This window comes from Linepithema humile, chromosome 3 (assembly GCF_040581485.1).
Source record: "Linepithema humile isolate Giens D197 chromosome 3, Lhum_UNIL_v1.0, whole genome shotgun sequence".
Taxonomy (NCBI): domain Eukaryota; kingdom Metazoa; phylum Arthropoda; class Insecta; order Hymenoptera; family Formicidae; genus Linepithema; species Linepithema humile.
The window spans coordinates 19,782,240-19,795,961 of NC_090130.1; the positions used below are offsets into that span (position 1 = coordinate 19,782,240).

Genomic DNA, 13,722 nt, shown 5'->3' on the forward strand with positions numbered 1-13,722 from the left:
ATACGAGAAACAAACAATTTCAAACGACACGAAAACTGTACGTTTTAACGACTTTGATACGCCAAATCAGCCAAATTCAATGCGAGTCCGTTAAACCCACTATCGAAATTTTCATCATGTGGCGATATCAATATAATAATAATAACGATATTTTCAATCCGGCCTCAGTCAGGCAATACAGTACTTAGAAAAAAAAGGTTATTCGGTATGACTCGAGAGAAAGAAAAAAAAGAATTTTACAAAGAAACAAAGAAAAGAAAGTTAGCAGGCTAAGATCACTGTCATGTAATTTTAAAATCAATATATATCGGAAATGAAACGCGTTAATTGCTAGCGTTATCGTGAAAAGAAAGAAAAGGAAAAAGACAAAGGAAAGAAAGACGTTTTTAGTTGTTGAATACGGAACGCAATGATCAATCCACAAATATTAACGAAAAAGAAAGAGATAACGAGAACGGGCAAAAAGAAAATAATTAATTTTGAAAAGACAATAATTATGCACTTAAAGAGCGAAACGAAAAGAAAAGGAAAAGAGAAAAAAAGAAAGGTAGCAAAAAAAAGGTGTGATGTGATCACGCAAAGTTGAATTAAATAATTCCGTAAGTAATAAAAATCAAAAGAATACGTTGAGACGGAAGTTTAAACGCAACGAATCTAAACACGACCTTATACGTTGAAGCCTAAGAGAAAAGAAGTAACAAACAAAATCCGAAAAAAAAGTAACACATGAGCTATCGACAATAATCAAAAGAAAGCAACTGAGATCAACGGTATCAAATAATAAACAAGTTGGTCAAGCGGTCATAATAACGATTCTCTTATGCGAACAATATTATGCGAATGATTCGTTATAACGGAAATTTATGAAATTAACGAAAAGATCTTGAAAATCAGGCCTCGCGTATAATTAATATCGGAAAGATACGATAAACGGCTCTCTACAACACGCTCGAAATCAGTCAGGCGGAAATAATGCTGAACAGGTGGAACTTTAAAGGTCTCCGTTTTTCTATTGACCTACTTAATTTCTGCGAAATCGGTCTAGACGATCAAGAGACACGGCAGTGTCTCGCGCCAAGTTCACGCGCAGCGCAAGACCGACCGTGTCTCTTTACGCGAGACCGAAAGTTGAGACGAGCCGAGATTATCGGATCTCAGTAATGCCTGAGCCGATCGATTTAAAAATAGGCTCAATCGATAGCGCATACCCAAAATATATAATAAAAGTATGCTTGTTTTTGCTCTATATGCTGTATAAATAAAGATATTAAAGTCTAAAGTCGAAATGTCATGAAAACTATGAAAATTATTTCAGTCGTCTGGGATGTACTTTATAAATTCTTGCCGATAGATGGCTAGTATCTCAGATGTACACATATCGGCATGTATCGCCGGCAACGCATGCGCAAGCCATGTACATGCGAAGCGCGGAGCTCACATGTAGGTACAATGTGACTTGCGCATATATGCGGTAATCCTTCCATTCCTGCGGCTGCTGCTGTTTGTGTATCAAATCTGACCACACAGCGGTATACGTGTGTGAAGTAAAATATATGTAATACTCCTACATTGCTGATTGTGTTTGAGAGTTTCGAAAAATATTACGGTGCGGATGATATTTGTTTCTCACTCTAGAGCAGACTCTGTGCGTTGTGCGCAAGCGTTGTACCTATACATATATCCCGTACGCAGGCTACAGACGTCGCGCACGTGCAGAACGGCCAAATCGTGATAATATAATGTAATATCTGCTAGTTTCTATTTTTCATTGTCCTTATTGTCAGTATAAATTGTGAACATGTTAAAAATAATTATATATGTAGTATTTTGTTTTTAAATAACTAATCAAATGAATAATACGTACTAACATATTTAATTAATTATCTAACTCATGTACTCAATGTATTTGAATATCGTTTTTGAATGCCACTTATAAATTGCAAATTTAATTTAACTATGTAATACGAGTTTGTAATTCTATTTATAACAACTATAATTAAATTATTTATTAAACTGAAAGAGATGATAATAGGTCAGGGTCTAATAGAGACTAAATGAAATAGATAATTATAAACGTAATATATACAGGGTGTCCCATTTAACTTGAGACAACTAAATATTTCGAAAAATAAGCATTGTACGAAAAAATGTTCCAAATAAACTTTTAATATTATCAAGGGGGACGTCTGCCTGTGTAAAAATTAACTTGCCGCCACCGCCTCTTGGAGGTGGGGCGGGTGGCAACTTTGAAATTTCAAATGGGAACCCCCATTTTTTATTGCAGATTCGAATTCCTTGGAAAAAAATACGTAAGTTTAGTCCGAGACATTTTTTCGAATCGTGATAGATGGCGCTGTAATCAGTAAAAATTAGTTTTTGCCATTTTCTCTCACCATCGGGATGCTTTATTTCGGTGAGTCCCCTCGCCTCTCACTATTCAATTACAATAAATGCTCGAAATGATGACTTTCCATTTCGATGCATTTATTAACTCGAGCTTGGAATGCTTGTACACATGTAGAAAGTGTATCTGGCGTTATTTGTGCGTAAGCATATCTAATACGTTCCACCATGTTTTCTCGAGTATTTGGTACTTTTGTATACACTTTTTCTTTAAGGTAACATAAAATTATTTCAACTTTCAAAATTATTTTAAAATTATTTCAACTTTTTTCTCTAAAGATAAATAATCCATTATTTATTTGCCGACATAAAGAACGCGTCCGTAAAAAAACAAGTAGCTAGCGTACGTATTACTGAAATTTGACTTGACTTGAAATTTAAAGAATCCAGTTATTGAAGAATTGTTCTGACTTAATTTCTTTCATTTATTTTGTTTCTCCTTTTCAGTATTTTCAGTATTTCAGAAATTTACTACATATGTAGATGCCTCATAGTTTTGGTACGCTAGCTACTTGTTTTTTTACGGATGCGTTCTTTATTTCAGCAAATAAATAATGGATTATTTATCTTTAGAGAAGAAAGTTGAAATAATTTTGAAAGTTGAAATAATTTTATGTTACCTTAAAGAAAAAGAGTATACAAAAATACCAAGTACTCGAGAAAACATGGTGGAACGTATTAGATATGCTTGCGCACAAATAACGCCAGATACACTTTCTACATGTGTACAAGCATTCCAAGCTCGAGTTAATAAATGCATCAAAATGGAAAGTCATCATTTCGAGCATTTATTGTAATTGAATAGTGAGAGGCGAGGGGACTCACCAAAATAAAGCACCCCGATGGTGAGAGAAAATGACAAAAACTAATTTTCACTGATTACAGCGCCATCTATCACGATTCGAAAAAATGTCTCGGACAAAACTTACGTATTTTTTTCCAAGGAATCCGAATCTGTAATAAAAAATGGAGGTTCCTATTTGAAATTTCAAAGTTGCCACTCGCCCCACTCCCAAGGGGCGGTGGGGGCGGGTTAATTTTTATACAGCCAGACGTCCCCCTTGATAATATTAAAAGTTTATTTGGGACATTTTTTTGTACAATGCTTATTTTTCGAAATATTTAGTTGTCTCAAGTTAAATGGGACACCCTGCACAGAGAAGAAAATGATTGGATTGAAGCTGATAATGCTTCAATTAGAAAAACACAATGGCCTAGAAACAATATAATACTTATAGAATTTTGTATTTTTGTAACTTAATTAATTAAAGAGGACCGTCGTATGCTGTATACTGAAAGTACGACTGGGGTGATAATGGGCCGTCTTTAGCAAAATCTAACTGATATTTCATTATTTTAGCCTTAAAAAACACTGTCGTATATATATCATTAAAAAAAAATATCTATCGATTACCTTTTTTTAAAAAAAAGGTAAAATAAAGGTGCCAAGTACACGCTCTTGTCACAATCAAAACAAATTACTAAAAAAAAAGAAATAATATCTCAAAAAATAACCTTTTCAAAAAAAAAGGTAAAGAAAAAGGCGCCAAGTACACGCTCTTGTCACAACCAAAACAAAACAGTATTGTTTTACATTTAAAAAAAATTGCCGTATATATTAAACCTATCAAAAGACCAGTCGTATATATTACCCTTTCAAAAAAAGCTGTCGTACATATTAAAACCTTTCAACAAGTAATGCTGTTGTGTATATTAAAACTATAAAAAAATATGATATCAGGAAATGACGCCAAGTGGGATTAAAGAACTATGAAAAAAGTTGTACACTATTTCTATAAAACTCTTCTATAAAACTCTTTTATAAAACTTTTGTACATAAAGCTGTCGTATATATTAAAAAAAAATCTAAAAAAATGCTGTTGTACATATATTATTATATTGCATACTATATTTCACCATATTTTACATATACTATACTATATATATTATATATATTATTACATATACTATACGATATATATATTATTTATAATATTACATATACTATATATATTATAAAAAATTAAACTCATAAATAAAAAAAATTAAAAAAATATTTAAAAAATAAAAATATTTTAGCAAAAAAAATGTTAAAATATTTAAAAAATTTAATTAAAATAAAAAAATATTTATTAAAAAACGCAAAAAAACTTGGCGTTGCTACAGTAAACTACATGTTAACTTACATGATGTCAACTTATTACATTATGTCAATTAATCGTCAATTGTTATATTATTACTAATTTTTTTGCTTTATAATATTTTGAGGTGTAGCAACGCCAAGTTTTTTTGCGTTTTTTAATAAATATTTTTTTATTTTAATTAAATTTTTTTAATATTTAAAAATTTTTTTTGCTAAAATATTTTTATTTTTTAAATATTTTTTTAATTTTTTTTATTTATGAGTTTAATTTTTTATAATATATATAGTATATGTAATATTATAAATAATATATATATCGTATAGTATATGTAATAATATATATAATATATATAGTATAGTATATGTAAAATATGGTGAAATATAGTATGCAATATAATAATATATGTACAACAGCATTTTTTTAGATTTTTTTTTAATATATACGACAGCTTTATGTACAAAAGTTTTATAAAAGAGTTTTATAGAAGAGTTTTATAGAAATAGTGTACAACTTTTTTCATAGTTCTTTAATCCCACTTGGCGTCATTTCCTGATATCATATTTTTTTATAGTTTTAATATACACAACAGCATTACTTGTTGAAAGGTTTTAATATGTACGACAGCTTTTTTTGAAAGGGTAATATATACGACTGGTCTTTTGATAGGTTTAATATATACGGCAATTTTTTTTAAATGTAAAACAATACTGTTTTGTTTTGGTTGTGACAAGAGCGTGTACTTGGCGCCTTTTTCTTTACCTTTTTTTTTTTGAAAAGTATTATATAAGCGAGCGCGTGTATGAGTGTTTACGTCGCGTTCGGCCGCGAGCGAGCGACGGGTAGAAAAACTCTACAGCTGAGCGGCACGCGCCAACACAGCGAGCGGTATCACACGTATACGCGGCGGCACACAAATTCCAGAGTCCTCTTCTTTTATATAGGACTTAGAATATACTTATTGCAACTTACTTGCATAGGACAGCATATATATATTGTGGACGATACGTACATTTGTCATATACACAGACGAAAGAACATGAAATGTAATAAGTGGATTAGTACCTTGACAAAGACACAGATATAATTAATTGAGTTACGCTCTCTCACTCTCCAGATTTTACTCTCTCCTAATTTCCCGATAATTTTTCACGGCGTGGGCCCCACGTTGGGCGCCAAAATTTGCGACGTGAACTAGCCTCGGAATCACGCCAGATCCGAGGGAGCACGCCCAATGGAAATCGGTACTCGAGGCATCGGCAATAACTGCTCGACTCGGTAACTTACGGTATCAGAAACAGATGCTTAATTCGGTAACTCGCGGTACTCCACGCTCGTCGGGAGCAAGGTAACTCGCGAAATCGGCAATAACTGCACGATTCGGTAACTCGCGGTACTCCACACAATTCGGGAGCAAGGTAACTCACGCGATAACGGTAACCGGAAATGGGCGCCAGGTGCGAATAATCGCACCGCGGTATCGGTAACTTTAATAGTTCTCAAAATTTGCTCGGCCGCTCCCCGCTCAGTATGGCAGAGGGGCGCAGTTCTTTTACTTAACGTAGATATCTGGAGTGAGAGGTGAACATAAGGACAACTCAATCATTAATATTTAACAATAATGTATTTCCATGATTCGGTTACAAGGGTAAAGATGCGTAGATCGTTCGGCCTGAGCCGACACGGCGGAAATAGTTTAATACGGTAGTAAGGTAATTCGCTCAATCAATCGATAACGAGAACAAATTTCGGTAACCATATGAAATCTCGGAAACGCGATCACGATAATTCGCAGCTGATCCGACGATATTCGACAAAACAAATGACTTGTATTACGACCATCCGATACGGCCGGTGAAGGCCAAATAAATATACTTTGAACGACGGTAGCCTAACGGCCAGAAATGAGATGTCGCGGAACGGCTATTTTCGCGGGCGTTCACGTTTCTCGCCGAGACGCTAACGAGGCGGTAACAGCGGTCTCGCGGAGAACGCTCCCGAGCAAAATCCGTCCGCGGACATCCGCTCACGGTACTTTCGGTACGGTGATAACGCGACAAAAACGGTAACAAAACGATATCGTAAGGAAGACTGTAGCAATTAATCAGTATCCTACAAAAAGAAACGGTAACGGAAAAACGGTAGCAATTAGTCAGTATTCTACAAAAAGAAACGGTAACGGGAAGACGGTACGGTAACGAAACGAACGGCAAACGAAACGGCAACGAGAAAGAGACTGTCGGCGCTTAACTCACGCAAGACGGAGAGACTTTTACGCGATATCCGGAGCCGGCTGGACACGCGGTAATTGAGCGTCAATACGCGCTCACGGTATCAAAAATCTCGGTTAGTTGTGTGAGAGACACTAAATACAAAACAGACTCACGCTACCAGCCATAACCGGACGGAACTCTACGGCTACCCGAGAGGCGGCTTACATCGAGTTGACGTCTTCGGCGTCTTCGGCGTCGTGGGGCTGAGTCCTCGTGTTCGTCCTCACGCACTTGCGGCACACCGAACAGTGACTCTTCTCGGCTCTGCCTCTAGGTCCTTCCAGATTCGCGTCGCCTTCCTGCGCATCCTGCCGATTTTCCGAAAAGGGGGGCCCCTGAGAACCGCCCACAGTTCATCCAGGGCGCCCCCTTCCGCTCACTGTGGTTTCCTCAAGTCTTTCGGCTGATAGTGTGTCGGTAAGTCGATGTTCCCGGAAGAGACTGGTTAGGCTGGCCGGGCCATACTCCGGTCCTTCCGGGTGCAGCATCTTCGGGGTCCTCGAAGCCGTCTGCAGCCGGGCGAGGTCCGCTGCTGCGTGTCTTTGTGTTGCTTTTGACTTTGTGGCTGAAACCAAAGCGGAGTTAGATAGGGCTTGGATGGCGGAGGCGACGGAATCGCGGTACCTGACCTTTTTCGTAGGGTCACTAACGCGTGGCCCCTGCGGATGATCCCCCGGTGTCCGGCTTCCCTGGCGATGCTGTCTTCGCCCTGAGGCACAAAACACGCAACGCCGCCCGCACGGGGTCTCGCCTTACAACTCAAAAACGGTATTACGGTACAAAAACAGGAATTACAATACAAACGACGCGCAAAAATGGTGGAGTCTCGCGGGTTGCTCTCTCCACGCGAAGAGCAACACCAGGGCTCCTTGCTCCCTCGGCCGGGCTATCGCCCTTGTGACGGCGCTCGAAAAGCGTCACGTCACAAACCGTACACGATCCGTGTGAAAAACATGGATGATAAGACGCAAGGGGTTTGTGAGAAGGCGTGCAGACACGGTAAAATGCTGCCAAACACGATACGCGGTATCATTTGCGGTCCCTCGAATTGCGGTAAAACCAATGTGATGATCAGTCTGCTGGAAAGTCCGAACGGTGTACGTTTCGAAAACGTGTACGTGTACTCGAAATCGTTGAATCAACCAAAGTATCGGTATCTCGAAAGATTGCTCGGATCGATCGATGAAATCGGCTACTTTACGTTCTCGGACAACGATACAATTGTACCGCACAGCGAGGCGTTACCGAATTCCGTATTCGTCTTCGACGATATAGCGTGCGACAAGCAGAATGCGATACGCGAGTACTTTGCTATGGGTCGACATTCGAAGGTCGATTGTTTCTATCTGTGCCAAACGTACGCGAAAATACCTAAACATCTCGTGCGCGACAACGCGAATTTACTCGTAATATTCAAGCAGGATGGAACAAACCTTAAGCACGTCTACAACGATCATGTGAATACGGACATGACGTACGAAGATTTCGGTACATTGTGTCACGCATGTTGGCGACACAAGTACGGTTTTTTAGTGATAGACAAGGATAGTGCGATTAACGATGGACGATACAGACGTGGTTTTAACGAGTTTGCGGTACCGCGGAATGGTTAGTCGTTCTCGAGACGTTGACGATGACGCTCGACACGAAAGATATCGACGAGAGGGAGAAGATCGCGAAGGAAATCGCTCGTACGAGCGAGTCGATTCGCAAGAAGCACCGGACGTTGAAGACGGGTAGAGTGGAGCAAGAGGCGCAATTGGAGAAACGGTTGAAACCGATCGTAGAGCCGTTGAAACGAATCGTCGAGAACATCAAGAGTGACGATGATTCGGTTGACGATCTCGAGATTACAAACGAGCCGGATATCAAACGAAAGCGGTCGAGCTTCGAGAAGAGGAAGAAGAAAATCAAGCGTACCCCGTTGACGACACCGATACAAGCCTCGACGCCGTTCCAGCCGCAAAAATTGGCGTTTGAATCGCCGATAAATTTACCGATCGAAAACGTGTTCGAAACCACGGACCCGTCTTTCGCGACATCCGTGAGACAGACGATGCAAACGTCCGATGGTCGGGAAGCGCTGTACGGTCAAATGGGCCCGCTGGGCCAAGAGTACATCGGGGAGTTCTTGAGCGGTGACAAGAAGAGAGGGATCGACAACGTGTACGGCGTATACTTCAACGATGCGGGAACGTTTCTCGGGGACAAGACCTTCGACATCGATCGAGACGACAATTTGATCGTGGACGGTGTGAAATACGCTGGCACGCCCGGCATGTTTGAATTAATATTCAAAAGACTTCCCGACGATACGCTGTGTACGGAGGCTGACAAACAAAAGTACAAGAGCATACTACTAGCTACTAACGCTCACAGACGCGGTCATAACGCGCATTTACCTGTTTTGGGAAACAAAGGATACAAATACAAACATATCATCACACCTCTGATATCTAAGAAAGGTGGAGGTGTCGCACATCTCGACAAGAGAGGTGCGGGTCGCACGTTACCCAAGTGTAACGTACCACAGACCATGACTGTGACCGACAACGCGGTCGATTACGTGCACTGGGACGATCCGAACGAATTGGTGGATCGCCTTCGATTGCTGGACGCCTCCCGTCAGGCGGGAAACAACGCGCACGACAACGAGTTTCTCTCGATTATCGAGGAACTGCGCGAAGCCGGTCTGATTATAAATTGATCGTCGTTGTCATTGCTGTAGCCAGTATTGCTCGTGCGATGCTACGGGAATGTCTATCAACAAATTCGGACTACAGCTAGGAGGAGGAAGCGCCAGGGTGACGAGACAGAGCGGTGGAGTCTCGAAGAATTACGTGCGCGAGAATTGTCTCTGCAAGGATGGTGGGGTTTTCAACGCCAAGTCACGCGTAATCAGACATCTCGCCGACCCTGAAGCGGACACCGACGCCGTCAACAAGCTGCATCTGGATCATCACTTCCAGCTTATGAGCGATCGTGCGAATCGAGATCGTATGCTCTATGAAAATTTTAAGCGAGAAGTACTTTCGCGACTCGAAGATTCGGAGAATACCGAGCGGACCTGGAAGAGAGACCACGACGATTACATCGAGACCAGATACGTGACGTTGGAACGCCAGATTCACGATCTGAGAGGTCTCCTCGACGAGAGTGTGGCGCTACTCGATGGAAAACTCGTCGATCGCGAGCGAGAGACGAAGAGTCTTGTCGAGCGAGAGATTCACAATCTTCGTAGAACTGTGAGAAAAAATTTCATCAAATACTACGATGAGGCGATGAAGAAGAAGCAAAACGAATCGCAATGAGCCTGGAGAGGAGATCGCTCGTGGACGAGCTCCACGCACCGGCGAGAAGAAACTTTACGCGTCGGCCAGTCGTCGTGAAAGGATACGATGATTTGTGGCAGGCTGACATTGTCGAGATGAGACCGTACTCGCGATCCAACGGCGGTTACAACTATATTCTAACCGTTATCGATGTGTTGAGCAAGTACGCGTGGGCCGTGCCCTTAAAGACCAAAGGTGGAATCGAAACGTCCAAAGCATTTTCCGCGATATTTAGGGAGAGAATTCCGAAAAATTTGCAGACCGACCGTGGAAAAGAATTTTACAACAGAGATTTCCAAAATCTTGTCAAGAAACACGGCATCAATCATTATTCGACATACTCGGTCATGAAGGCTTCGGTGGTGGAACGATTGAATCGCACGTTGAAGAACGAAATGTGGAAGTTTTTCACGCTCGCGGGATCGTACAAGTGGATCGACGATTTACCGCGATTGGTCTCGGAATACAACGGTCGTAAACATCGTACGATCGGTATGCGCCCGATCGATGTCACTCCCGAGATCGCAAAGGGACTCTTGAGCACCGTGTACAGTAGAATAAAAATTGCCGCGCCGGCGAAATTCAGGGTGGGTGATCCGGTGCGCGTGAGCAAATTCAAAACTGTATTCGAGAAAGGATACACGCCGAATTGGTCGACGGAGGTGTTTAAGATCGCCGCGGTGCAACGTACCAATCCTGTGACGTATCTGATTAAAGATTACCGCGGAGATCCGGTCGCGGGAGGTTTTTACGAGCACGAATTGCTCAAGACCGCTCAACCCGACGTTTATCTCGTGGAGAAGGTGTTGCGTCGAAAGGACGACAAGGTGTTTGTAAAGTGGTTGGGATTCGACAATTCGCACAACTCTTGGATAAATAAAGACGATGTATTGTAATAAACTGTGTATATTTTACATTGTATTATAATAAACTATTATACATATATACAATGGTGTTCTTTATTACTACTACAATATGTTACAATATATACATTTAAAACTAACAACGATAATAATACATAAAATATTAAACTATATAAATTACTACACATTATTTACAAATGTATCTCGCGATGTCCCCATGGTAGAGTGTCGGTGGAACCGGATACGACGTGCCGCTTATCGTCGTACGGACTGAGCGCGAGCTTCGACTCCGACACGGTGTACACCTCGTGCATCTTTGAGCGGATGCACGATTGACGCCGCGTCAGCTCGATTTCGGCGTTGAGACACCGAGTGTAATCGTCGAACGTTATCGTTCTAGCGACTACACTCTTTTTTACACCTTTAACCTTTTTGGTGTCTTTTTGACCGGTGACTCTCAACGCGTACATCTTCGCTCTCAGTCCGACAAATTCCGTCATGATCGCGCCGTTGTTCTCGTCTTTCATCAGACCGGGTACTTTCTTGTTGGCGCGCGGCATACCGTAAACGTTGTCCTCGGAGTAGTCGCTCGTGTCGAATTTGGATATATCGCGTTTCATATCCCGATACGCGTCCTCGCAGTGCAGAAGGTATATCAGACTGTCGGTATCGGTATACATAATTTTGCAATTGTCGCGGTAGAAAGGCGCCATGTACTCGTAGTGGAACTCGTACAAGCAGGTCTTGGATATGTCGAGGATGCACATACCCACGTAGATCGGCTTGTCGAAGTTCACTTCGAGTTTTCGCAACTCTACGGCGATCAGATCCTCCGAGAACACGCTTCGGCTGTGGAAATTCGGTTTCGCGATCATAGCCTCCGCTCCGTACCGACCATCCCACTGTGTAACGAGCCGGACATCCGTGTGATTTCGCACATTCTCCATGGTTTTGCCGAAAACGGCGTTGTTCATCAATTTGTACAAATTTTTTTCGAAATCATTTTTCGCCCGTGTCCGAAACTGTGTATTCAGTTCTATGTATCCGCGGAGCCACGGAGATTGCGCGAATTGCAGTACGCGGTGAATCTTTGCAATTCGCAGACCATGTCGCACGCATTGTTGCAGATTACGATAGTGGATGACATAACGCTGCTTATCGTACAGCGTTGCAAGTAACTTGAACTCCCGCTTGCCGGGCGGCTTATCGCACGTCGGGCAGAACGGCAGGTCGGCGTGCGCGTCGTGAAGATTCACCGGATACTCGAGATCGACTTCCAGCACGTAACCGGTAGCCGAATCGGATGCAACGGACATTACGTCAAAGCTCGCGACATCATCGACCCATCGAAATTTGGCGTAGGGCAACGGTTGACACATCGCCCACCCGTACAAATTGTTTACATCATAGTACATTAGGTACGATGACGGTTCCGATGGGTCGTAGGATGGCATGTATTTGTTGTTGGCGGCGGCGTATCGGTTGGAGCATTGGCTGAGACCACCGCGTATACCGCGCTCGACAAACAGTACCATATCGATGTCCGTGAGCAACTCGAATTTTACACGCGTGTACTTCAACATAGCGTCCCACGTGTATCCCGGTAGAGTGTAATAATGAGCGGGATCTAAACCGTAACTCTTTATAGACATGTTTCGAAAATTTTCGAAAATATCCGCCAACAAAAGAACGTCTGTTTTCAAATACAAATCGCTGTATTGGCCTAGATCTTCGATCGAAAAAGTTTGCCAGACGTTTGTCGCGTGCGCGTAATCGCTCTCGGATACCGTTTCTCCGGTGAGCGAGCTGTAAAACGATTCGCGCGATGGCAGGCTTGTGTCCCGGAGCTTGTCGACGCTGTCGACGTACTCGTAGGGAAACACGCCTTTCCGAGTAAGCAGATTGAAATTTTCCGCGGATAAATGTTTGAATTCCGATCGTGAAATTTTTAATTCATCCACAGTTAAATAAGATGCCAATTTGTCGAGACTCGTACTGAGAAATTTAAACGAATCAATAAACCGTAATTTTATACACAATTTTGATTTTTGATCCATGGTATCTTTAACATTTTTTGTAAATGAAATGTAACGCTCTTTCGTCAGCGGCAACAATTCGACGTTGCCTTCGAAAGCATTGGCAACGTCTTTAATAATGAAATGCGCGTCGTAACCGGATAAATTGTGAAATATCACCGGGATAACGTCGGAGTCTATGTAATTTAGATTGCACGACGAGTGCGCGGCACCGCGGTAACGCCCGGTCAGATGACAATGATCGCGCACCCGCGTGTCGTCCGCTGTTAAGGGTTTCTCGCACACGTGACACGTTACGGCGCTACGGAATTCCTCCGATTCCTCCCGCGTAAGATCCGCCATGGGGACGACGGTGGTGCGGATCACTTTCACGCGGTGCGTCAAATCGTGCAGTTCGTTGACGAACCACGCTGTGCAATCCTCACCGCGATATGACTTATAACTAGAGAGCGAATTATCGTAAGCGCAACTTACATAATATCCTACGCTAAAGGCTCTGTGATGTTGGTAGGCGTAAGTAGTACCGTCCTGATCCTCCTTTTTCTCGAGCGTACATTCGAGATCGGCGTACACTACAAACGGAACCCGCTCCTTCCGATTGTAATTCCGGAACGTCAGCCACTTGTCGTCCTCGCTGGGGAGAACGACGGCGCAGTCGTTCATTTTCCCGCAGT

At 42.0% G+C, this 13,722-nt stretch overlaps 1 protein-coding gene across 1 annotated transcript; it reads right to left on the reverse strand.

The window, feature by feature from the left end:
- Positions 1-11,203: 11,203 nt before the first annotated feature.
- On the reverse strand, positions 11,204-13,711 carry LOC136999038 (uncharacterized). The gene is made up of 2 exons (XM_067352434.1): positions 13,035-13,711; positions 11,204-12,818 (listed from the first exon to the last, which is right to left on the reverse strand). The coding sequence occupies exons 1-2, from the start codon at positions 13,709-13,711 to the stop codon at positions 11,204-11,206; spliced, it is 2,292 nt and encodes a 763-aa protein (XP_067208535.1).
- Positions 13,712-13,722: the final 11 nt, after the last annotated feature.